Raw genomic sequence first — 24,672 nt, 5'->3', positions numbered from 1 at the left:
TGGAAGGTTAAATATTTTTATTTTAGTAGTGTAAGGTGGTTTTACAAACAAATTCTTAAATTTTGCAATATACACAAAAGAATCATTACAAAGGCAAAATATCCTCTCAATAATAGGGACTCTATGCAGCCTGAAATAAAATTAAACCTCTGTTTCTCTTTAAAATGCATCTCAGTAAACATTCTTCTCCATCACTGATAAAATGTACATCTATAATAAATGACATCATAATTGGGGACTGGGGAGGACACATGATAACATCCCTAGAAATAAAAAGTAAAAAAAAAAGAGGGGGGAGGAAAAAATATTACTCTGTTTAGGTTGTTATTTAATTCTAAATATGTCCATCTAAAAAAATTAAATATATCTTTTTTTTTCAAACATTGAAAATTTTGCATGGCAGTGCAATACAGAAATAGTAAAATTCATCCAAAAAGTGCTATGTACAGCAGCATTGTTAAAATACCATAAGAAGGGACAGTGCTGTTTCAAGAAAAGACTAACATGCTTCGTAGCCATTTCTGAAGTCAGAAGATATTTCCTGTCTATTTTTAGGCATTCCCTTCTCTCTCCTGTCTCAATTCCCTCAGACAATGTCTTGAGACAAGGAGCAGTCACAGTTCAGGTTCAGGGTGTGCATGTGTACATACATGTGCAGACATATCTTTGCATACACACAGGTGTATATATATAGATATTTATATATATATATAGATATATAAACAGGCTGGGTTTATAAAAGCATTGCTTTGGAACAAGAGAGCTCTTCTTCAAAGAGAAAATATGGATTTTCACTGAAATAAGCAGGTCCACAATGAAAGATGGACTGTATCTGCTACGTTATTAATTCACACCCTCAGAGGTCTCAAATTCTTCCAGAAAATAAAATGTGATTTTAAGTCCAGCCTCCTTACATGGATCCATGATTTGTAAAAGCAAACTTCACCTTAGCTGTCATTAGCATCACACTTAGCTATTAAACATCAAGGTTACCGTTGTCAGAAGAATTATTGAAATTAGTAAAGACCAAGAGCAAACCACAAACGCAAGAAGTGGTCACACACAGAGGAGGCCAAATCGGAGGCTGGGCAGAGCACAGTTGAAAATGAATCCTCATCAATTCCGTTGGAGTCGTGCTATCGAGCGCCCTTGGGCTCAAGGGAAGGCCAGGAAGCCGCGGCAGGATCCCGGGTCGCCGTGTTTTGCTGTGGCAGGAGCACAAGCAGTGCCCAGCGCCGCCAGGGTCACAGTTTGAGCATGAAGAACACCTCGGTGTCGCAGTCGGGCTGGGCTTTGGGCGAGGCCGGCAGGGCGGCGTGGGCAGCGGGGTCGGTGCAGCCGGCCCTGGCCACGCTGCAGGCGCCCTCGGGGTTGCCCCTCTCCTCGATGGGGCTGCCCCCGAGCTGCGCCCGGCCCTGCAGGCGCTGCCTCTCCTGGGCCTGCCGCGCTCTGTTGGCGATGTAGCGCACGCGGCTCTGGCTGCGCGACGACGAGCGCCGCAGCAGCCCCACGCTCTCGCCCTCCTCCTCCGACTCGCTGGGCTCCAGGCTGATGGGAGAGGTGATATCGTTCTCCTGCTGGAAGGCCGTCAGCTTCTTCAGCTGCTCAGTCAGTTCGTTCCGGGATCTGGCCGAGGGCCGCAGGCCCGAGGAGCGGCGCTGCTCCCGCATGGAGCGCGTGACGAAGCTCCTGCTGATGCTGCGGTATTTGCTCTCAAAAGTGCACACGATGTCGTCAGAGGTAAGGTCCCCGAGGCTTTTGGACTTTGTCTGGTTATTCCCAACCGTGTCATGCGCTTTGGGCTTGTGAGAGGACTGCCTGAGACTCTCCATGTAGAGCCTGCTCCAGGTGTGCCTTCTAGGAATGGACGAGAAGGCGTCCTGAGGGCTCCTGGCCAGGGGCCGGGGGCACAGCTCATCAGCCGGCAGCTGGCCGGACCTCAGGTTGGGGTTGGACTTGCTCTTGCTGACCATTGGCATCTCGGTGCTGCAGGCGGTGGCGGAGCGTGGGCGCATGCCCTTCCTGATGGCCAGGGGCTCCAGGCTGTCCTGGCGGATGCCCAGGTCCGGGAGGCTTTTGCGAGCCAGGCTGGGGAGGGAGAGGTCGATGACGGTGTCGTTGGAGGACATGCTGGACGAGGAGGACATGCTGTCACGGTGGCTGCTGCAGTCCAGCTTGCTCCAGATCCGGTCATTGACAGTGGCATCAAAGTACACCTCAGCCGCTGGAGACTGGCTGCTCGGAATTTTTATTAAGGCTGAGGAGTCTGACATCTTCAGTCCTTCACTCCTTGCCCTTCTTGCCAAGGTGTAAGAGCTCGTGTGAGAAACAGAGACAGGGAGAGCTTGCGCAGCCCAGGATTTCTGGGGAGAATCAGATTCATTAACAGGGCTGTTAATGACACTGCTGTGTTGGGGTGGAACAGCTGCTGCACCCAGGTTCTGCCCTTTGGATTCAGAGGTGCTTTTCATGTCTGATAATACTTGACCTGGTTGATTGCTTTGCTTCTTGTCGTTTCCTACAGGTTGGCCAGCACCATGATCTGCTGCCTCTACCAGCCTGGCTTTTTGGGGATGTGCTGCTGATCCACCCTGATCTTCAGCCTCACTGCACTGTGTCCAGCCATTTCCTTCTGCCATGCTTGTCCTCTCATCCTCTGTGGCTACTAAACTTGTGTCAGCTGCTCTTGGAACATCCTGCCCTTGGTCTTCTGCAGCCAGATTTACTCCTTGTTCTCTGGAGGGTAGGGGCTCTTGAGGCTGGTTGGGTGTGCTGCTTCCCTCTGATGGAGCTTCGGTGGAATGGTCAGACCCAGATCCTTCCTCAGAATCACTGTAAGGGCTAATGGGCAGGGGGAAGAGAAGGCTGCAGTGATGGGTCTCATTGGCAAGGACAGGCTCTTCTGTGATCGTCTCTAGGCTGCATAAAGAAGTGACTGACCTCTGCATTGAGAAGTGGCAGATGTCTGTTTGGGAGGCATGAAAAGAAAAAGAAACAAGAAAACAAGAGATACAAGGGTTAGTTATCTCTTAGAGATTACAGCTTAGCTAAGATTAATTCCTTATGTATTACCATTTTGTTCTCAAGGTACAAGTTGCCCATGTTAATAATGATTTAAAAAATAACTTGTGATTTCAAATGCCTGGCCAAAGGCAGCAAAACATTTTGCACATTCAGTTTTAGCTGCACAAAGCCCTGTTGCTTCAAGAAATCTCAGTCCATGCACAGCAGCACCATGTGACTGTTCTGGTTTTCTTATCAAACAACAACAGTACCCAGCAATTTCTGCCCTTTGTGTCCCCTTTTGTAAACCAGCTTTTCTTCCTCCACCATCCAAGCACCACCTGATGTGCAGTTTTCCTTCGTTCCAGCACTCAAACAGGTCAGGGTATCAGCACAACCAGGGCATGTACAATAATCAAACACCAGTTTGACCAGCAGATGTGATCCCAATGACCAACCACTCAGAAGAGAAGCAGCACAGGACTTGTGGAGCAGATTACAAATGATCTGCAGACAGTGGAATGTTGGCAATGAGACTTTTAGAAACAAAACCAAAGCTTTAAACAGACTTTGTTCTTCCTAAAATAAACTTGGTAATTTCTATTTCAAAAAAACTCTGCAGACAGATGGGTCATGAACAGCAGGCTGAGTGCAACCCTGGAGAATCACTACAGCCACCAATTACCTGGAGAAAATGCTCCATTCTCTGCAATGTTTATCACCTGCACCCCGGGAGCCAAAGCAATCATGCCAAAAAGATTATTTCCCATATCTCCAAAGCACAGTGCAGACATGCATTCCAGAACTAACAAAGCACCACCGAGCCAGACCACGACCTCGAGGATACAGGCGCAGGTAATTATAGGGCAGCAAACAGGCAAAAACCAGGACTACAGGCAACAAGGTGCTCCAATCAGGGACACTCAGCAGACATTACCTTTGACTTGCTTGTCCTTTCAGTTCTTAACTAGAGAGAGAGAGGGTGTGCATGTAGAATAATAGGACAGAACAGAGGAAAAATCCAGTTAATGTAGGGAAGGCAGGTACAGATAACAGGATAAATTGGTGCTGAGGGACGGAAAGGAGACATACAGGAATATTCACACACGGTTGTAGGATCCTAAGAATTTCTGACCAACCAGAGCACTCAATGGAATCCACACATGGACAGATATTAACCTAATTTTTTTTTATCATAGAAGGATGAAAATACTTGTTAGTGTTGAAGGAGCACACTCCACTGGACGGGGGAATGTGATCACAGAATCATGGAATCACAGAGTGGTTTGTGATGGAAAGGACCCTAAAAATCATCAAGTTTCAAGTACCCTGACAGAGCTGCTCAGAGGAATCTGGATTCCTCTAGTCCAAAGCCCTCTCCTAATGGAAAGTATCACTCCCAGAACCTGCCCAGGCAATACCAGGCCTTTCCCTGGGCACCAGGATTTCCAGGGCAGTGCAGAGCTCAGGGGTGGCAGCAGCTCTTCCCTGGCCTGTCCTGCATTAGCTGGGAGTGCTGGAAGGGAATCAGGCACCTGTGCCACAACCCAAATCCAACATGCCAGACTCTAAGTGCTTGGAGGAGTGTCAGGAAGGGCCCAGAGCTGATCAGGCTTATGAACTCTCCTGCCCATCCACCAGCACAGACTGGGGCACACTGGGGAGGGAAATTACTGGAAAACGTAATGTTGGGCCAGCAATAGTAATAATAAAAACAAATAAATTATTATTAAATATATAACATATATATATTAATAATTATTATGGAATATATTTATATTATATATCATTATATTATTATGGAATATATGTATATGAGACAATAATTATTATTAAATGTATTTAATATATAATAAAGGGTCAGCTATAGTTTCCTGCCTTATCCCAGGGGCACTTCCCCCAGCAGAATGCCAATTCCCAAGTGCAGCCATGGAGCTGGTTTCCCTGGTTTCCTGGCCCAAGGCATGGCTTTGCAGGAGGATGGGAAAGGGAGCTGTTTGTGCAAACAGAGGGGCTGTCACTGGACCAGCAGCAGCCAGTCCAAGGCACCATTTCACCATTTTAAGGGTTTGCTGATTCCATGCTTGAGAAGTCAGATGGATTTAATCAAATTTCAAGCATATCACAATATTTGTTTAGTGACTTGGGGGGCTGGCAGGGGAGCTGGCACTGATAATGGGAAATGGTTTCATATGTCACAGTATTCAGAGTTTGTGAAAAGCCCAATGCCAATAATTTAGGCATAGAAAGGGTTCTGCTGCTTTGGATTAACTGCAAGTCACGGGAACCAGCAAACTTCTCCCCTCCCATTGTCCTGGTATTTTCCTAAAAGGCTGAAGTAGATATTGGAAAAATATGTTAAAAAAAAAAAAAAAGTATAAAAAAAATAGAAAGTAAATTGCAGACATCCAACCACATCAAATTGGTCAAATAAATAAAATGTCACAAAGTTCTGTTTGAGGCTTTCAAAGAAGCCCACTATAGTGGGCAGTCAGAATCTGTTATTTAAAAAGGAATTACATCTTAGGAGAAGCACCAAAATCACTTCACTGTTTCTGAAAATGTAATCATCAGTGTCCAAATTTCTTGGACAATTAACAGGGAGGGTGAGGGATTTGAAGATGAGCTCTTGCAGTCACAGCCAAAAGCTGTACTTCCTACTTTCTCCTTACAATTCTTATCAAGGCAGAAAATTCTTATCAAAATCTCTTTCCTTCTGTCCATTCCTGCCAAATCAGGAGGAAAAATGCCATTTTTCTTGCTAAAAGATGTCCTTTGGTTGCCTCTGCTTTGATTTTCCCTCTTTACAAACCCCCAGTTCATGGCCAAGGTGCAGCCACACAGTCCCAGTGATCACACTCCTGTTTGAAACAACCACAAAATGCTGCAGCTTTCGGAACTTTCCTCTGAGTGGGCACTTTTTGGGTTGCAGTGGGGAATGGCAGGAGTGCCCCAGCCTGGCTGGTGCCAGGGAGCAGCAGATCACACACTCTGCTGCTCTGTGCAGCTCTGCCCTCAGGCCACAAACAGCACAGGAGAAAGGTTTGCACATTTAGGACCAGAATGGACTGCTGTGTTTATAAAATACATCTCCTGAACAGAGCAGAGAAATCCAGTAATTCCTGGACTGACAGCAGTGATTTTGAAAGATCTTTGAGGAGGGCACAGGTTTATTGTTATCAGACACCACATTAGACATCATTCTTGATGTGGTTATCCCTCAATGGATCACAAAGGCTGATAATGGAAATATTGTTTGTTGATGTGGGTTTTCCATATTCAAACTCACTTAATGCTCTGGTTCGGATCTTAAAATTTACTTAGCATCATACCACATTCATTAAGAAAATCAAGGAAACAAAAAACCCTGAACAAACAACCCCAACATTTATGGACTACTGACAGTGCCACTACTGCAGATGGTTAACTAGGCATGGCAAGGACTAAGCTAAACCAGACATGCCTACAAAAAGAAGAAAATAAAAATATTTATGCGGTGTTTTTTCTTCTGTCATTGCCAAAATTAAAAAAAAAAAAAAGACCTCTTGACAGCCAAACAACATAGAGGAGCTTCTAAGTAAGGATGCTATGCAGAAGCTGAGACAATGATGTGATCTACAGTGGAGAAGGGTGAAGAAAATCTGGTCTTACCAGTAAAGAATATAGGGGATTTACTTCGAATTTCCTCCAATTTTTGAACGAACAAGGCGTTCATTTCCCTCTGTAGGGTGCCCACTTGCCTTCGAGAAGGTTCAGACCAGTGCTTGGGGAATTCTGGGCTTCCAAGGCTTTCCAGACTGCTGGAGTTGGAGGATATAGAGCCACTGCTGGCTGCAACCAAGTTGACAGTGCTTCCATACTTGCCACCTGATTGGCACTGCCACCGCTGCCGGGAATGAGCCTTCATCCCGTGACACTTAGAGTCAGCACTCGCCTTCCCCGGGCTCACAAGACACTGAGAGCTCCTGGCCACATCCCCTGCACCGCCTGGGCTGCCGCGAGGCTGCAAATCCGAGCGTGGCCTGGGCTGCCCTCTGACCACCCAGGTGCAGAGCTCTACCCTCTCCTCTGCACCGCTGCCCTGCCCGGGCTGCAGGGGCTCTCTAGCAGTGGGCCTGCCAGGGTGGTCACTCCACGGCCCCTCTGGGTCAGGGCTCTCTCTGGAGCCAATCATGCATTTCATGCAGTTGGTGGCCACTCCGATCCTGCCCGAGCTGTTGATGGCGCAGCGGGCGAAGACGCTTTGCTTCTCGCCCGGGGGCTCCTGCAGCCTCACCCTGTGTGCCCTGGGCAAGGGCTCGCTGAAGGGAGCCCCGGGGTGGGCACAGCTCTGCCCTGGCCCTCTGGGAGAGCCCTGGGCCTTACCTTTCAAGCCTTTGCCAGGTGCCTCCCCAGCGGCACCGTCCCGGGGAGCTGGGGAGGGGGAAGCACTTTCTGGCTCTTGCACAAAGCGAGGCTGGGAGGCAGCTTCCACTTCCCGCCCTTCTCCAGCCCCTGCAGAGCTGCTGTCCTTTGTGTCAAAAGCAATTTCAGGAAAGCCCTTCTTGTTCTTCTTCTGGCTCTTGGTGGGTGCACTGGCTGTCCGTCTCAGGATGTGGCTGCTAAAGGAATGTTTGCGATGGAGCTGCCCAGCAGCATGACTGTCCAGAGAGGCCTGCTTTGGATTTCTGAGAAACAGCCCTTTTAGACCTAGAGCTTGTTTGGCCTGCAAAAGAAATGAGAAAAGAATAAAAATATAAAAAAAGTCCCTTATAAAAAATGCAAGGCTCTTCCTCTGGGCACAGGAGCTCATGAACAAATGATCATTCACATATAGTCTCCTGCTATATTCCCACCACCAGCATGAGAACTAACCCAGAAATAGGACAGGCATTAAAAATGAAAAAAATCACTAACAGCAGCCTTGCAAAATAACACATCTTTTTTTTTTTTTTCTCAGCTCTGTTTTTAGATAACATTTTCCAGCCACACTTATCTCCGTATTTGTCACCATTTTCTTTCTAGCATGTAACTACTTACAACATCTACATAAACATTAGAGCTATTGAAAATAAAAAAAAAAAAAAAAAGGAAATACCTCTGTCTACAAGGATTTCATTCTGAAAGCTGAAGAGTTTCTCAGTTTCACCCAAAGCAAATGCATTTAAAGTTCTTGCTGTAAATGCATTTTCTAGGAACCGCTGGGAAATAAACACTGACCATAAAATAGAATATTTTTTCAATATAAAGGAGATCTACCCTTGAACTGAATTGAGCCCTGGCATGAATAGCAGTTAACTATACACACGCAAAAGATCATTGAGTATTTCAGTTTCTACCTGTGCGATTACATTTTGGTAATTTTTCCTACCATACAACACTTATCCCAAGACACTCGTGTATGTGTTCAGCACTGAGGAAACACACTATAAACAAGGGAAGTTAGTCAGTGTCATATTACAGTTCTCCATAGTCTTCAGTAGTTATTTAAGCATTAAACACAGAAATTCACCATCATAAATCTCCCACCACCATACAACTGATTTACATTTCAATGAAACAGAGTTCCAGCATTCCTGCAAACATTCCAGGTGTATTTGCCAACTTTTCAAGCTCAGGCTGGTGCCTGAGACAGCATTGGTTTGCTCTGTGCACAGAGATCACTTCAAGCACAGAAAGGCATTTCTCTTTCAATCTACTTCTCCCCCTTTGCCCTCTTTATTTCCCAGCTGGATCAGAGTTTTGAGCAGCTGTAGCATCAAGAATGAATAAACCCAGGGTACATCATGACTGAAGTGCATTTTAAGAAGCCCATGACAGAACCTGACCAGCAGCCACGCTTGCTGGCCCTCGCTGCCAGTTCCAGTTTTGCCCTGTGATGCCACACGAGGTCACATTTCTGCAGTGCCAAACAACGGCACAGAAGTGTCTCATTTAAATTACAATGGTCTTTCACCCCCAAATAAATATTTGAGTCCTGCTCATGCATTTCCAATCCTGCTGTGCAGGGCTTAATGCAGATGTTGGCTGCCCTGTGCACTGAGCCTGGGCTAAGAGCAGCTTTTACCCCCAGTGTCCTGCCCAAGCTGCCAAATAAACCTGGGGCCAAGGTTTATTTGGCTGACACAAGGGCCAATAAAAGTGTTCATAATATTTTTTTTATATTTAATTAATTATAATTGACTGAAGTTTAGTTATCAAGTGCCAATTTCCAGTGTGAGTAGGACGTTATCAAAAATTATCTTTAGAATGAGATAAAGATGGTGGGGTTTGATTTTTCCCCTGCAAGGCAAATATTAAATATTGGAAAATCTTCTGTGAGATCCAGACTATTGAACAGTCTGCTTGGATAACTGGGAGACAAGTTGGCAAGTACATGAATTTATTGCTGTAAAAATCAGACAATATAAATATTTGCAAAACCCAGAAAAAAATGTCATACAAACAACACAGACAAATAATATCCACCAAAAAGAAAAGGGAAGCACTGATGGAATGGGTGACACACAGTGCAGGGCCCAAGGTGTCATTCTGGCTTGTTTGCTGCAGCTTTGTTAAGCTGGACGCTGTTGCTTGAATCAATGGAGTGATTCAAGAACACAAAGGCAAATTTGATTAACTTGGAGAGGGAAAAAAAGTTTTAAAAGAAGGAAAAAAAATAAAAGAGAGCAGTTTTGAGGGAGATCCAGGACACTGTGCTTTCAGCTTCTAGCCCAGCTTTTACAAGGCTGTTTCACTCTGGAAAGCAGACTTGAAAAACAGCACAAGAGGCTTTCCCACAATTTAGCAAATGATTCACTGTCAATGTTCTTTTCCATGAGAAAGAAGGGGTTTGAATTATAGCCCTCAAGAGGAAAGGCAGGAGAGGGAGATGCTCAGAGAAGGGGGAGAGTGGCAGGACTTTTATCCTGGATCTGCTTCACACGGGGAGGGCTCTGTGGCTGTCAATGACCCCACAGGGGTGACCCAGTCAAATGTCACAATTCATGTCCCATGAGTTGGAGAGCTCGAAAATGCTAACAAGGAAAGGTTGATGCTAATGAAGCTACCAGCTCAAGGCATGCAGGTGTGTGGTGGTGTCTGCACCTCCCTGGGACAGGAGGGGTACCTTCAAGGCGTCTAAAAACGCTCTGCTTCTAAAAGGAGACTGTTTGGACATAGAGAAGCCCACTGCAATCACAAACAGACAGAGTAAAGGCAGAGTAACTGTGAGGGAGGAGCTCAGAGATAGGCACATCTAGAAAAACCACAAGAAACCCTGCAGTACATCAGCAGACCACAGAAGAGACAGAAACAAAGAAAAGCCTTTCCAGGAAACAATCTGGAAGAGATTTCATGCATAAGTTAAGGTGAAAAAAAATCTAAGACTGTTTTAGTAATACCAAGCTACTGAGCAGGTGGAATATCTCCATTTATAAAAAGTCACAACATGTAAATGTTTGCATTAGAATCTCTGAATTAATAAAGAATGGGTAAAACCAGGCTGATACCTGGTTTTTCTGCCCATAATTAAGAGAGTAGAAAAGAAAAAAATTATAATTTGGACAGCAGTCTGTTAACCAAAAATCAAAGCAAGAAGTGATTCAGACAGACCAAAACAGAAAGGGATGTGTAATATTTGTTCCACATTTTCAGTAGTTTTTTATCAAAAATTATAAAAAAAAAACAAAAAAAAACCCAACAAATCACAACAACAAAATAAAACCACAACACATACAGACTTTCCTTCCAAATCCTTATATTTTGTCAGTGCACAGAATGACTTCCTAACACCAGCAAACCCAGAGGGACTGCAGTGACAATGAGAACCAATCAGGGAACACCAAGAAAAATCTACGTCCCAAAAAAACTGCCAACGTTTAAATGGACAGGTTGCCCTTCTGCAAACTATCACCAGCTAGTCACTCATTAAGAAGTCAGTAAGAGCAAATAATTATGAAAGGATGGGAAATTTAGGTTAAACAGAGAGAGAATTTGCCAAAGGAGGTTTGAATTGAAAATATTTCAACCATTCCCATAGGATGAACATTGGCCCTTCCATTAAACACTGCTGACAAGGGCAGCGACTGGAGTTAAGCAACTAAGTGATTATTAAAGTCTAAAAAAAAGTTTTCCTGTTTAGCATTGCTCGAATTTCCCTCTGGAGGAGGACCTGGGCATTCCCAGCCCGCTGGATGCCTCCTCCTGCTGTCGCAGTGCTGATATTGCATCTCACTGCTGCGGGACAAACTGGGGTCCTGCAGGGTGCTTTGGACCAAATTTCATTGGCATCAGCAGCACTGAACACTGCTGACGTTTTACTTGTACCTGAGTAGGATTTTGTAACTCCTATTTTGAAATTAAAGAAGAAAAATGAGAAAACAAAGGAGGCAGAGAAGTTTTCTCTCCTCCTGCTGTCCCAACGCTGATATTGCATCTCACTGCTGCAGGACAAACTGGGATCCTGCAAGGTGCTTTAATTTCACTGGCATTGACAGCACAGATCAGAGCACTGAGAGGACAGGAGCTGTCTCCTTTTTATCTGGCCTAGAACAAGACTGAAATTAAGGCTTTACTTTCGTGGAAATTGAGATGTGGCACACTGAGAGTTGCTTATTTCCTTCATGTGAAGCAGTCACACCCTTAATAACACACAAGGAGTGTAAATATATCCAGCTGTTACTAGCATCACCTTTCCTCTGCATTTTAAGAGTAATTATGGTAAAAAAATCCAAAGCAAATAAGCTTGTAGAACTTCATTAAATTTAAAATGCTAAAACATCAGGCAGAGTCTTTAAAGCATCAGCTTTGCAGGGAACAAGTGCTCAGGGTTAAGGTGTGTAAACTTTGGTTCACTCACAATCACATTATTTGTATAAATGTGCATGCTGCAAGGAAATAACCTTCCCCTATGGCTTCCTCAAAAAGGTACTGCAAGAATCTCTTTTATAACTATCCCTATGGTTTGCCTTTATCTCCATGGATATTCAGAAAGATCTCAGGCTGCCATGACAAGCACAGACATCAATTTTACTCTAAGTGAACAAAAAAGTCAGCCTGGACCTTCACCCACTGAGCTTTCCTGGTGTGATACAAGATCCTGGCAGCTCCTGTGAGGGTGCTGCACACCACAGAGACACTCACCTTACCACAGATGTCATTTATAGCCACATGCACGAAGATGGAAGCCTCTTCTATGCCTTCCAGGTACACGTGTCTGTAACCTGAAACAGAGGGAGCAGAGCTGGCACAGGGCTGGGACAGGTCACAGGAGGAGCAGCTGGGGACTCTCCTTTTGTGAGCAGCAGAAGAGATCAAGCAGGTTTCTCCCAGCTCCTCCTCACAGTGAGGATCCAGGCTTGAGCATCACCTTGCCACACTCAGGTTTACCTGAGCCACACCACCTGCAAACTTCACCCCCATTTTTTGTCATGATTTCATTAAACAGCCCTGTCCTGTTTCATCCAGGGTCTGTTATTGCTGTTGTGAAGCCATGATTTAAACTCGATCACATTCTCTCCTATGGATTTTCAATCCATTATTAAAACTGCAAAACTTTCATCGAAGGTCAGTTTAGTGAGACTGGATGTTTTTTTAATCTTTAAGACAAACTTTTTTCTTTATTTTGAAAGGAAAGAAAAATATACACACAAGAACTTTTAATGTGAAAGAAGACTGAACTGAAAACAGAAAGAGGAAACTGTCAGAAAATGGCATTTAATGGCCTGATTCCCATCATTAGAATAGGTAACTTGCTGTTCTGTGTTACACTACTACTCATAGTCATAAAACCAAGCAAAACCCTAGAGTTTTTTCAAAAACTGGTGTAAAGAAAGAGAGGAAAAAGCACTAAAGGAGTAAAGATTCTGTATAGAAGCCTGCCAAGCCCACAGTATTTACCCACTCTGCTTGACAGTCTTACCCATTTTTTCAAAATCTAGTCCCAAAAGTCTGGAGTCAATTGATCTAATCTTCATCACCATATCAGTCAGGAGCTGACTAATGCAGAAAACTCAGGGCCCAAACTCTTGTTCTAACTAGAAATTTCTGCAACGGATACATTCATTTTCATTTTTCACAGGAAAAAATCCCAGCCCAAGAATTTGGGAGGTCCCCTTTCTCTTACCTGGCATCATGCTGCTGAAGGCGATTGTCCTCTGCCCGATGAAATCCCTCCCAATGGGGTCGTGGTCCCACACCAGGAACCGGATCAGGGCAATCTCTGGCATGTGCACTGTGAACACCAGGGTCTCCTCCCACATGGGGTTAAAACCTTCCAAAAGGGGGAATCAGCCTTTAGGTGTCTCATTTACAACAAACAAGAAGTCTGCCTGCACAAGGAATGCCTAAGCTGTGGTGTCACTCTGGTTTTTTGTGACAGAATGATTGTTGTTCTTGGAAAATTTAGCATTCCCACAAGGAGCAGCACAAGGATTTGTAAGGGACAGAGTTGGGTCTTACCTAAATTTGGCCCTGCTTCCAGCAGGGGTTTGGCCAACATGCCTTTTGACCACAGCAAGCTCAAAATATCCTTCTCCCACACACAATAAGAAAACAAATGTTTTGTTTCATATCAAGACCTTCAGCATATTCTTACCAACTCAGTCAAACAAGTCAAAATCCAAGTCTAATTAACATTAAAATGCTGTAATCCAATTTTCAGTGCTTTGTCATAATAGGCACTAAATCTTATCTACTCCTATTTTTATGAAAAAAACCTGCCTGAAAGAGGATGTTTCAGCCATAAAAAAAAATAAATCCCAGATAACCTTACCATTATCATCAACGACTCTGGTTTGTTCTTTGAAGCAATCAACAGGTAAGCCTATAACTTCTACTTCAACAAATGGATCTATGATCTGAAAAACAAAAAGCAACAAATATTAAAAAGGAAGAGTTACAAAGATGAAACACAAGCAAATGTCTTTTACAATATGGGCACTGCACATGAATGTCTGGGTAATTATTGGTCCTGAGCCTTACGGAGTGGATTATTAAATTGATAAGATCTCTCTCCATTTTTTACTTCTCCTGTTGGCAATTGAGGAAAACCATCAAACCACAGCTGTGATGCTTAAAAGTGAAGAAAACCACCTGATTATGTAGGATGTTCATGACCTTATTTATTCATGGTCTGTATCTCTTGACAAGTAACTGCAGGGTGTGAAATCCTCATCCTTAGCCCAGCCAGTATGGAAATAAACCTTCTGCATCACAAAATAGCAATCACAGCTGTCCCATACCTCTCCTCTGTCTCCCAGCATGGAATCACGTGGTTTGGGGAGTTGTTGACCACTGATAATTCTTAGAACCAGCTGTTTCTTCAATTGACCAGGCAGTGGGTCTTCAGAATTTGGGTTAAAGACACCTGTAAGAATGAAAGGTCCCATAATGTGAAAGTGCAACACAATTTTAATTACAGATACCTTCTGGCTCTTTTGCTTCTGGCATCAGAAATGTATCTTTACACAAACTGCAACAAGGCCTCGCACTCAATCGTGTGCTGCAATCAGTGTTCCACTGGTTTTGCTGGTTTTCCTTACCTTGACACATGCAGTTTGGTTTGAGGACATAGCCACAGTTCCCATTGGCACTGAATTTGGCCCGGTTCAGTTGCAGCATTCTCCCCTCTGATTGGTAGTTTAGTGCAACTATCAAAAAGAAATAAATAAGATTCAAATTTTACTTCTTAGATTTAAAAAAAAAAAAATCAGATATATTATGGAAAATTATTCTCTTATATTACAGCTTCAGCGAGAGAAGCTCTCCAGAAGAGCTGAACTCTGAAGCCCTCTTGCATTTGAGAAGTTCATTTATTTCCGTTTACCAGAGAACTCCTTGCATATAAGACAAGGCAATCAATCCAGGGACAGTGACAAGGAGGACTCAATGGTCAGCAAAGCTGGATAAGCAGAGAACTCTGGGTGTCCTAAGGGGTGATTCCAGCACTCCTATTCAAACATCCTGTCAGATTAAGCTCTTTTCTGACCCAGAGATGGGCAACTGAGAGGTGTTTTAAAAACTTTTATTCTATTTTTAGTCTCATGTGAAGGGTGAGACAATACAGATGTTATGCTTCATGCCATCACAATCAGAAGCCAACTATTTCCTAATTACAATACATTATAAATGTTTCTTGGCCTATCAGCTTTTGTTACACTATGTTGTAAATGTTTTAAAGCAATCATCTAAAATTACCCCTCGTAAGTCTTATTACAATGCATCTTTCATAGTTCTATTTCTCTAAAATATCTAGTCTTATTTATAAGGCTATCTTTTGAAACTTGTTTCTGGTTCAATTTCTCTCTTAAAAATGTGTATCCTATTCTATGGATAGAATTCTCTACAAATCCATTTCCCACAACATCCCACCCAAAACAGAACAAAAAATAAAGAGGTTTCCTTTCAGCTCACCAAGTTGGCAGCCAGCATTCCAGAAGGGCTGGGGGTTGTAGTTGCTGGAGTCCACTCTGTAGGAGGAGGGGTAGATGCGGGACAGCTGGTGCTGGTTGAAACGCAGGTACTGGGCTGGCTTCTGCTGCAGGATCTGGTGGGCTTTGGTTTCACTGAAAGATGAAACCTGCCAGCTGGAAGAGACTGCAGAGGAGATTAGAGGTAATCTCCTTATTCATTTATTTATTATCTAGATAAAGCTTTCAAAAGTACATAGCATTAGTTCCTTTTAGCTATCAAGCATCATTTCAGTGAGTGCCACTCAGAGGGAATTCTGTTTTCCTTAAATTACAGCAGACACTGTGCTTATTGGAGCAGTTATGGTTGGGAAAGTGAATATGATGATGATCTGAATCTTCATGAAGAAGTCTTCTTTTAATAAAAAGACAAGAACATAAACCTTTCAATTTCTTTGTGTAGCAATTATTTTCACCAAAATTTTAGTTCAACTTACTTTCAGTTTCAACATCATGGATGCCAACTGACTTTGTGTATTTCACCAGGTCAGACAGGGCCCTGGACAGCTTCATTGTCTTCTTCTGTCGGCTTACCCTAGAAAGGTAAATTAACAAAACAAATTAACTTCCCACCAATTAAGGAATAAATGGTATCTTTCATATTTAAAAATAAATCAGGAAAAGAAATGTATGAGACAGTAAGAGCTCAAAATGCATAAAAGGTCCACTGTGCTTTGCTAATTAATCCAAAGAGCACCAAGAGATCATTCTGGTGGTTTTGTGGCAGACATTGCATCTCCCCACATTCCTGTCACGTGCCTGCAGCCACCAACAAACATCTGGCATCTAGACCAGAAGAAAACCTATTTAGTGGGGGCATTTATGCAGGCATATTTTAGCAACAAACTTGTCCAATCATTTAACAAACCTGCTGTAATGTACAGAGCTCCGGGCTAAATTCCCTTGAGAATCCGAATCGTCTTCCCCCTCTTCCAGACTTGATGCCTTTTTCAATTTGCTTCCTTTTTTCTGTGCCAGAAGGAAATAAAACCATAATATCATAACTGTGTGATCAAAGTTTGAGCAGCTGGCTACAATTCTGCTTTGTTATGCCAATGAGTGTGTTACTTAGAGAAAATGGAAAATGACAGCTTTCGTAACACTCAGCTCTGCAGCAAAATTTGCACATGGGGAAAACTCAGCCCAAGGTCTGAGCCTTGTTACAAAGGAAGCACAAATCCTCAGATAAAAGGTGTAAATTAATTTTTGTGGTTCTCAGATCTTGGATGCCTTCAGACCTTCATGTAGATTGAATCTGTGTTGTTATGCACAATGATAAGCAGCTCCCCAGCCTGTCTGTTCATTGAACAGCCTCAGAGTGAGGTGCTGCAGATGCTGCAGTTATGAAATTCCTCTCCACTGCTACAAAAATAAAAATCCCTCCAAGAATCCAGGATCTGGTGCAGACCTCACCTTGCCAGGGGCTTACCTTGCGTTTGGAGAAGCTGCCCATGAGTGACCTGCTGTGCCTTTTGCTGGCACTGAAATCTTCCCCGGATTCTGCATCATCCTCAAGTTTACTCTGAAGCAACCAAAGAGAGAAGAACACAGGAGCTCAGACAGAGTGCTCAGACAGTCTCTGGATATCAGCACAAACAGGAGGGGATTTTAGCACTGACTATTCTGGGTGACACCTCTGCTAAAGGGTTTGTCAAGCCTTGGCCTTGTAGTGGCTCTCACAAGAACTCTGATACATCATGTAAAGCATTGGGTTTAAAATACATCCAAAATTCACCCCACAGGATGTTTTGGGAAGCTGATTTTTAGTTCTCATCTCTAGTTTAGTTTTAATCCCTGTTTATTACACCTGCTTATTGTTGGCAGATCTCCACTGTTTTTCGTTTGCGTGGAACAATCTTCCCAAACTTTTTGTGGCTTATTACAAAGCCTAAAATAAAAATGCCTCAACTTTGTGAAGTGCAGTCTGTAGGCTGAGTGCATTTTTATAGATTAGAGTTAATATAAAATTGAAATTTACTGAAAATGCATAGAACATGAAAAACTGAGGAACAAAAAGAGCCCAACATTCATAAGCAGTTTTTATAATGGAAAATCAAATTCTTTGTGTTGAAAAGTCATTTCATGCTCCAGTTGCTGTGTAAGCAAGATAAATAGTTTGTGTATCTGACAGGGATGTTCACCTGGCGTCATCATTAACTGCATGAATTCAGCTACGAAGCTGAAGTCTATAATATAAGAAATATTTAGTAAACTATTGAAACACAAGTGCAATGAAACACAAATTCACCTTCTTACTATCAGACTTCAGCCCAGCCTTTCCTGAGGATGGTAGAGTGGAAACTGTAAAATTGTTTGGATCTTCACAGTCACGGATTTTGGATTCTTTTATCAGTGAGTCAAGTTTTTTCTTTGCTATATTCTCCACTCTTTTCCTGTTAGCAGATGCCTGCAAACAAAACATTAAATCATTAAACAAGGCAGTGATGAAAAAAGCATCATGTGAGTCCCATGCCATGTCCAGGCTGAATCTGCAGCTGCAATAGGTGCAAGATGTATTGGGTGGAATGGATGGGAGATGCTTTAGAATCCTCTTTTCAGCAGATTAAAGGCAAAATGCAAGAGAACTCCTGTTCCCTGCTCTGTGTGACCATGGCCAATGTGGGGAAGTGAGGAAATAAAACTAAAAATAAAAATAAAGAGTTTTCTTTTTCACTCAGGTCTTTTAAGGGGTGACAGATTGTATTCTCTCAGTAGGCCTCAAGAATTCCCAGTTATATTTGTCCTGAAACAAGCTCTGATTTTCTGAACTCTTCAAAATTTCATTTTGGAAAGCAAACCAGGTGTAGCAATTCTCAGATTTAAAGCATCAGTAAATCTCAGCAAAGTGAACTGTTAATAACAAAGATGGTGCTGTAAAATATTCAAAAGTGATATCCTAACATGTAATAACTTCCAAAAAGCAAAGAAGTTATTTTTCTCCTTTGGTAGTCTTATTCACAAAGAAGTTTCTCTTTTAGATGAAAAGATTGATAATACAAAATGAGGAAATAGCCTGAGGGAGAGAGGACTGAGAATGCAAACTCTCTCCAAGGCAATCTGGTTTATGTCATTAAATGGTTTTGCTGTGTTTTGTTTTGTTTCTGCAAGGTGTAGTGGAACTTGCCAGAAGATTAAAGTGACATAAAATAGAACTTTTTAAAAAGGATGAAGAAATAAGGGATTTTCAGATTGAAGCCAGCAGAGATTTTTCTTACAGTAAAAATCAACCAAGCTCAGCATTCAGCTAAGCAAAGTGATGCTCTGTAAAAATGACCACAATTTGATGTCAATATATTTTCTCTTTTATTTTTTTGTATTTTAGGGGAAGCACACTGTGATGCACTGAAGAATCATGAGATATTATTCTTTAATATTCTAAACTTGAAACATAACCCCTAGAACAGGTGCTCTTCCTGTGCACTTTCGTCAATCTGCCCCCATGAAGGTTTAGAACCCGAACCACTTGTGATGAACCCCAGAGACCAGACCACACCCACAATCCAGAGAACTCCTACAAGCTTTCCTCTCACTGGGATGGGAAGCCTTGACAGACATTTACATTCACCTCACTTACATCTCCGTTCATTAGTTTGCAGTCATCATCAATCTCATCAGCACTGTCCTCATCAGAAACTTCTCCTTCCTCTGCATCATCACTGATGTTGGCTGGAAGTTTCTTGCCCTAGAAGAAAAATTTATTACAGAGGCGGGGGAGCTCTTGCTAGAACATAGTCTAAAAAGCAAAAATAAAAATTATTCAATGTATGTTCTTTCCAGGCTGTTACTGACTGAGAAGATATTTGTTCTGAGCCTTAAGTAGCAGTTTCCTAAAGTCTGCTTTTTGTGAAATGATTTAGGTTAGGGTACAGTGATAACCAGGCAGAAATCATCATCATCACAAACAAGAGGAAGGAAAGCACACATCAAGCAGGAGTTTACCTTAACCAGGATCTTCCCTTTAAGACTTGCTGGTGAAGGGAGCTTTGTGGAGTCATCGTTGTGCACAGAAGACAGATCCAGTTTGTCTCCCAGGATTTCTGTAAGATACTGAGCCATCTTCTTCTGCTGCACAATGCTGCAGTGGTTCTCAATTGACAGGATCACAGGGTACCTGCAGAGACCAGAAAGCATCAGCTGCAAATTTGGCTATTACAGCATGAAGGCTTTTCCCACTAACAACAGAGCAGTGTCACACAGATAAACCTGCAGACAAAGCCTCTTCTACAAAGACAGCAAGGGTTTCTAGTTTTAGTTTTACTCTTCTCATTTACTGTTGATTATCCAGGCCAATGCCAAGGAACAACCATGCTTGGTTGAAGATTAGACTTGTGGAACATCTACTCCAGTGTGGTCAGTGCCATGTAAAACTACACTGAAGATGGATTTCTCTTTAGAGATTATGCTTTTTTAAGATCAGCACAACAGCCAGTCTGTAAAGGAGTTTTGCAGAATTGAACTATCAGGGATTCACTAATTAAAAATCAATTATTTCTATCCTGACATCTGGCCTTCATTAGCTCCTGATCAGGAAAAATAAGGATTTGAGCCACAGCAGGACCAAACTTTCCCAGTTGATGATGTGGTCCCAGTTAGCCTTTTTGCAAAGGTTAAAGAAACAGAACCATTTCAGAAGCACTGCCTTTGATTTGTTTACCATTACTTCAGGCAAACTGCAAAAAACCTCAGGCTCACAAGAAGTTTACCTGGTCTGAAAATTTAGTGCAAGTTTAGCTCTATTTGTAAAGGCAGATGGGCTGCTTTGGGGGAGCTATTGGAAAAATTTTACAGCGATAAAGTAATTTCTATTAAAAAAAAAACCCAAAGGTTGGCACACACATTTTAACTGTGTGGAGGAGGACAACAGTAACTGCCAAGGTATATGAAACTTCCCATGAATAGTACTGATTTTCTGAGCAATGTACCTGGAGGGAAAATAACCTCTTTCTGATGAACACTCTGCTTTGTCCACAATCAGGTCACTGCCTCTTTGAATTCTTTATTCTCTGACTTGTTTCCTATCCCTGGAGCACCCAGGTGTAGCCTTGGCAGCACCAGAGTGCACATCCAGAGAGACAAAGTGGTTCAACTGTCAGCCCTTCACTAAAAACATTCACTGGCAAAACCTGTTGTTCCTCAGGTGTTGTACAAGCTCAATAAAGCCAGCTCCACACCTCTGTGCAGAATGTCCCTACTCAGCTTTGCCTTGGTGTTTCTTTCTGAAGGATCTGAAGGATTTCTCCCCAGAAAACAACTCCAAATTCTGTCTGGAATTCTGGAATGGGTCAGGGATGTACAAGGATGCCAGGGAACATTGCCATTCATAGCCCTGACACTCAAAGGTTGGCAGGCTGGATACATACTCATTCTTGATAAAGGCATATTTGTTGATAGTTTCAATCACATCTTTGAAGAGGATTTTGGAAGTCAAGGTGTATCCATGGTGGACAATTGGTTCCCCGTCCGGCCCGTCCCAGCAGTCAACTGTAGGACAGAAACAGTGACACCCATCAGAGCAGGAACACCTGGGCCCCTCCCTGTGGGGGACAATAAAACACTGAAATTCCCTTCAGCAGCCCAGCCAGCCATGTCCCCAAAGCAGGACGCAGGTTCATTCCCACCCTGCATCTCCCTCCTCTCTGTGCTGAACATCTTTCCTGGGAAGGAACTTCCTGAACTTGACCTCGTGCTGGGACCAGCTGACTGTTCCCAGGGTTTGAGAAAGCCCCAAGCAAAGATACTCTTTTAAAAAGTGCTGAGGACTTTATGAAAGGGAGAGAGGTGACAGAGCAGAGCATTGCTTTCACTGTGCTCCTGCTGAACCTGAAAAGGAAAGCAGAGACTCTCAGCCAAGCTGCTCACACCACAAGCCAAGCCAAGACCTGCTCATCTCCAGCTTTTTACTGACTTTATACTTGTCTATTATCATATTTCTATGGAATGTTTTACTCCTCTAAAGCACCCAATGGCACATCCACAATCCAACCCAAGCAAACCATATTTGCCTTATGAAAAACTGTGAAAACACTTTGATGGTCAAAATATTAAAGATTATTATGAAAGAGGCAATGTATCAGAAAGGCAGCACAAGAAGGGATTGCACAAAAACGTCTCCTGGTCACTGCAGAGACTGTCATAATTTCACAGAATACTTCCCTGAGCAGAAATAACCACTTTCCTCTTAAGTCTGGCAGGAACTTTGCCATATTTGCCAGTCTGGTTGTCACTCACTTGGCTAGGCAGGAGAAGCACCAGTGCATTCTGCCCAACATCAGCATCCTCTCTACAACAGGAGTTTCACAGTTTTTTTCCTCACTACCAACAACACCACTCCTCAAATGTCTTATTTCCATGCTCAAGAAAATATGTCCATTCTATCACAACATTATTTTGTTGTTCTTTATGAAAGGAAAATGCATTTTCCTAGGCTTTTTCCTCTCCCCAGTTACCATGCTTCTGCAGAAGTCACAAATCTTTCTTCAGAGAGGAGAAACAAGACTACAGAGCCCACAAACAGCTCCTTTTTGCTCTTTACCTTCCACGCAGCGACAGCCAGACTGTAGCACCCATGCATACATGTCCACCCTGGACTGGGACATCAGCTGATCTCCCATGAGGTAGGTGTTGTGTGAAGAGGTAATGAAATAGTGACTCAGAGGGTAGCTCATGTCCTGGTTCACTTGGTAATGTTCTGGGTTAAATATGTCCCCCGATGGGCTCCGCATGTAATTGGTGAAACCTGTCAACAAGCAACACTGTAAATAATAGAATTTCATCCTTTTTGCTGCTGTAACCTTCCTAAAAACAGCCTAAAATGCATCCCGACATTCGCAGGCCACTTAAGATAAAGAAATAGCACCACCACACCCAAATCGTCACCATAACCAAGTGCAATTATTGCTTTTTTCATTGCTTTGTATGTTTTCCTGCTCTGCCTTTCCTGTAGAAATATGTCTATTTTGTCCAAACCTCTTAGGCTTACAGCTTGTGTCAAAAGATTCTGCTAGGATCTTGGGTCACAAGGCAGATAAAAGCCTCCAGAGATCTGAAGTTGCTCCTCAGTGAAATCTTGTAAGATCTACAGTATTGGGCTGCATAGAGACAGCTTTTGATGGCCTAACAGGAAATACTCTCCTCTCCTCTTTCATTATTTTCCCCAAAAACCCAGAATAATGACAGTACGTATTGGCTTGTACAAGCTACATTCTCTAATTTGGATATGACACCACAAACCTTTGCTTCTGCCTTGTTCAGAAGCAAAGTTTTAGCAAGTTATGATTTTATCTTTGTGTGAAATTGCTGCTCTCAGACCTCCAGCAGACATTTGTGCACATATCACAGACACTTTCACAATTCAGACTGACATGAAACACTGTAACTTCCACTTCAAATATCCCCCAAAGGTCTTTCTTTCACCACCAAGGAAAGACTCAGACTCCCATTCACACCCTGGCTTTGCTGACAGTGATGATGCCTTTGGTCAATAGGTTTCTGCATCGAGACTTTTAATTCTCCTGACATTTCCCTCATTCCATAAATAAACCAGTGCCCGTGTAAAAATCCTGCCGAACTTCCAAAGGTCTTAACACATTTTGACTGTGACAAGAGAAAATGTCACCTTTATGATGGTCCTTCTAGGCTGTACATTTGGTATTTGATGAAAATTTTATTAAAAGAAAAGAGCTGATAAACACACAAATAGCAGCCAAAACATTTTGAACAATACACTTGGACACAGTGCCAGGGAATTCAATTCAGCCCAGCTGAATATTGAAGTCTCTTGGAGCACATAGCATGATCAATGAGCAAATCAGTGATAGAGTCAGGGTGAAAACAAAAGATGAACCACGGCAGAGCAGCCACTGTGGAAAATGGATAGAGCACAGAGTGTGTCAGCAAACACACAGCCAAAAACACTGGTGGCAGGTAATCAGTTCTTCCTGCAAACCAATCAGCTGCTGCAAGATTAATTCCACCCAGCACTGGGAGGGCAGCTGCTCCAACAAAATCATTGTTTGCTTTAAGCTCTTGTTGAAATATGATGGCATGGTGGTTGTTATGAGTTCACACCAATTGGTTTTATCAATCCTACAAGGAAGAAAGAGGAAAGAAGGAAGGTGCTGTCGGCAGTGTGTCCCACAGGACTGCAGTGGTCACACTCAGGGAAGGTGCCCTGGCACTGTGTCCCTTTGAGCAGCAGACAAAGGTAAAGGGTTTCTTTAGAGACTGTGAATGAGCCCAAAGTCACAGGCCACTCCAAGGTGCTCCATGACAAAAGCCAGCACAGCTGAGGACAGGCACAGGAATGAATAGGAAAGGACAAAGGACACTGTATTATTATTTCACTACTACTGAGGTGCAGCCAAGCGTGGGCAGGATGCTCTGCCTGGGCTGTACCAGTCTGAGGAATGAACAGGCAGCTTCAGCTTCCATGGCTGCTGCATTTCAGTCCTCAGGGAAGCACTGGACTTCTTTTCTGGGAGACAGGAGACATTTAAAGTCTCAGCTCCACACAGACAAGAGAGGAATAGCTCCTGTGTGTATGTGCACACACATGTTCATACATGATGTACATACAGGCACAGATTTATGATTTTTAAGCAGCTCTTCCTCTTTTATCAGCACCAGCCCAGCAGTGTGCCCCTGCCAGCCCCTCAGTCACCTCTGTTTGGATGTTACCAGAAATGTCCTGCATTAATTAAGGTCTAGATTAGGTCTGTTCTGTTCTGTTGCACTTGCAGCAAGTTACTGGAGGGGTTAAGGTCACAAAGCTTTTTCCAGTTGTCTCCAAAGGACCTCACCTTCTGCTTCCCCCTGATCAGGAGCAGACACCAGCAGAATGTCACCATGCTGGACTCTTTCTCATCCTAACACATAAATTCTCTAATGTTTTAGCATCCATTCTGAGGCAAAGCAATTGTATAGATTTAGTTGTTGTTATTGTTTTTCTCTATGGAAACTTACAGTAGTTTGAAAAGCCTACTCTTACTTTTTTAGGTATGAGGAAGGCAAGATAATGAACTTGCTTATTCATTATTTATGTGACTGCAACTGTCTGTAAAGACCAGAAAATGAAAAGAATGTCATCTGCTCCCTCACTGGCATTAGCATAAGCTTTAAAATAAATTGAAAATTTAGTCTGGAAGTAGAACAGACCTTGACCCATCCTAAGCAACCACCTTACACATTGTACCAGAAACTACCCACTTCTTCCTTCAGGAAACCAAACAACTTCTGTTCTGCC

General features: G+C 43.1%; 1 protein-coding gene across 2 annotated transcripts in view; it reads right to left on the bottom strand.

Annotated features, from left to right (window-relative positions):
• The window catches only part of PLCH2 (phospholipase C eta 2), a 75,852-nt gene continuing 51,180 nt past the window's right edge, over nucleotides 1-24,672 (bottom strand). For both annotated transcript variants that reach the window (XM_077788133.1, XM_021529875.2), the window contains 16 exons: nucleotides 21,964-22,167; nucleotides 20,792-20,912; nucleotides 19,371-19,542; nucleotides 19,006-19,113; nucleotides 17,680-17,838; nucleotides 16,861-16,953; nucleotides 16,300-16,400; nucleotides 15,869-15,966; nucleotides 15,376-15,558; nucleotides 14,505-14,612; nucleotides 14,205-14,329; nucleotides 13,736-13,820; nucleotides 13,088-13,234; nucleotides 12,106-12,185; nucleotides 7,369-7,708; nucleotides 1-2,965 (listed from right to left, as the gene is read on the bottom strand). In XM_077788133.1, the coding sequence (XP_077644259.1) occupies nucleotides 1,245-2,965; nucleotides 7,369-7,708; nucleotides 12,106-12,185; nucleotides 13,088-13,234; nucleotides 13,736-13,820; nucleotides 14,205-14,329; nucleotides 14,505-14,612; nucleotides 15,376-15,558; nucleotides 15,869-15,966; nucleotides 16,300-16,400; nucleotides 16,861-16,953; nucleotides 17,680-17,838; nucleotides 19,006-19,113; nucleotides 19,371-19,542; nucleotides 20,792-20,912; nucleotides 21,964-22,167 (3,845 nt within the window). In that variant the 3' untranslated portion in view covers nucleotides 1-1,244. The remainder of the gene's footprint in view (nucleotides 2,966-7,368; nucleotides 7,709-12,105; nucleotides 12,186-13,087; nucleotides 13,235-13,735; nucleotides 13,821-14,204; nucleotides 14,330-14,504; nucleotides 14,613-15,375; nucleotides 15,559-15,868; nucleotides 15,967-16,299; nucleotides 16,401-16,860; nucleotides 16,954-17,679; nucleotides 17,839-19,005; nucleotides 19,114-19,370; nucleotides 19,543-20,791; nucleotides 20,913-21,963; nucleotides 22,168-24,672) is intronic.

Source organism: Lonchura striata, chromosome 24 (assembly GCF_046129695.1).
Source record: "Lonchura striata isolate bLonStr1 chromosome 24, bLonStr1.mat, whole genome shotgun sequence".
NCBI lineage: Eukaryota > Metazoa > Chordata > Aves > Passeriformes > Estrildidae > Lonchura > Lonchura striata.
This window is presented reverse-complemented; position numbering and strand designations above follow the sequence as displayed.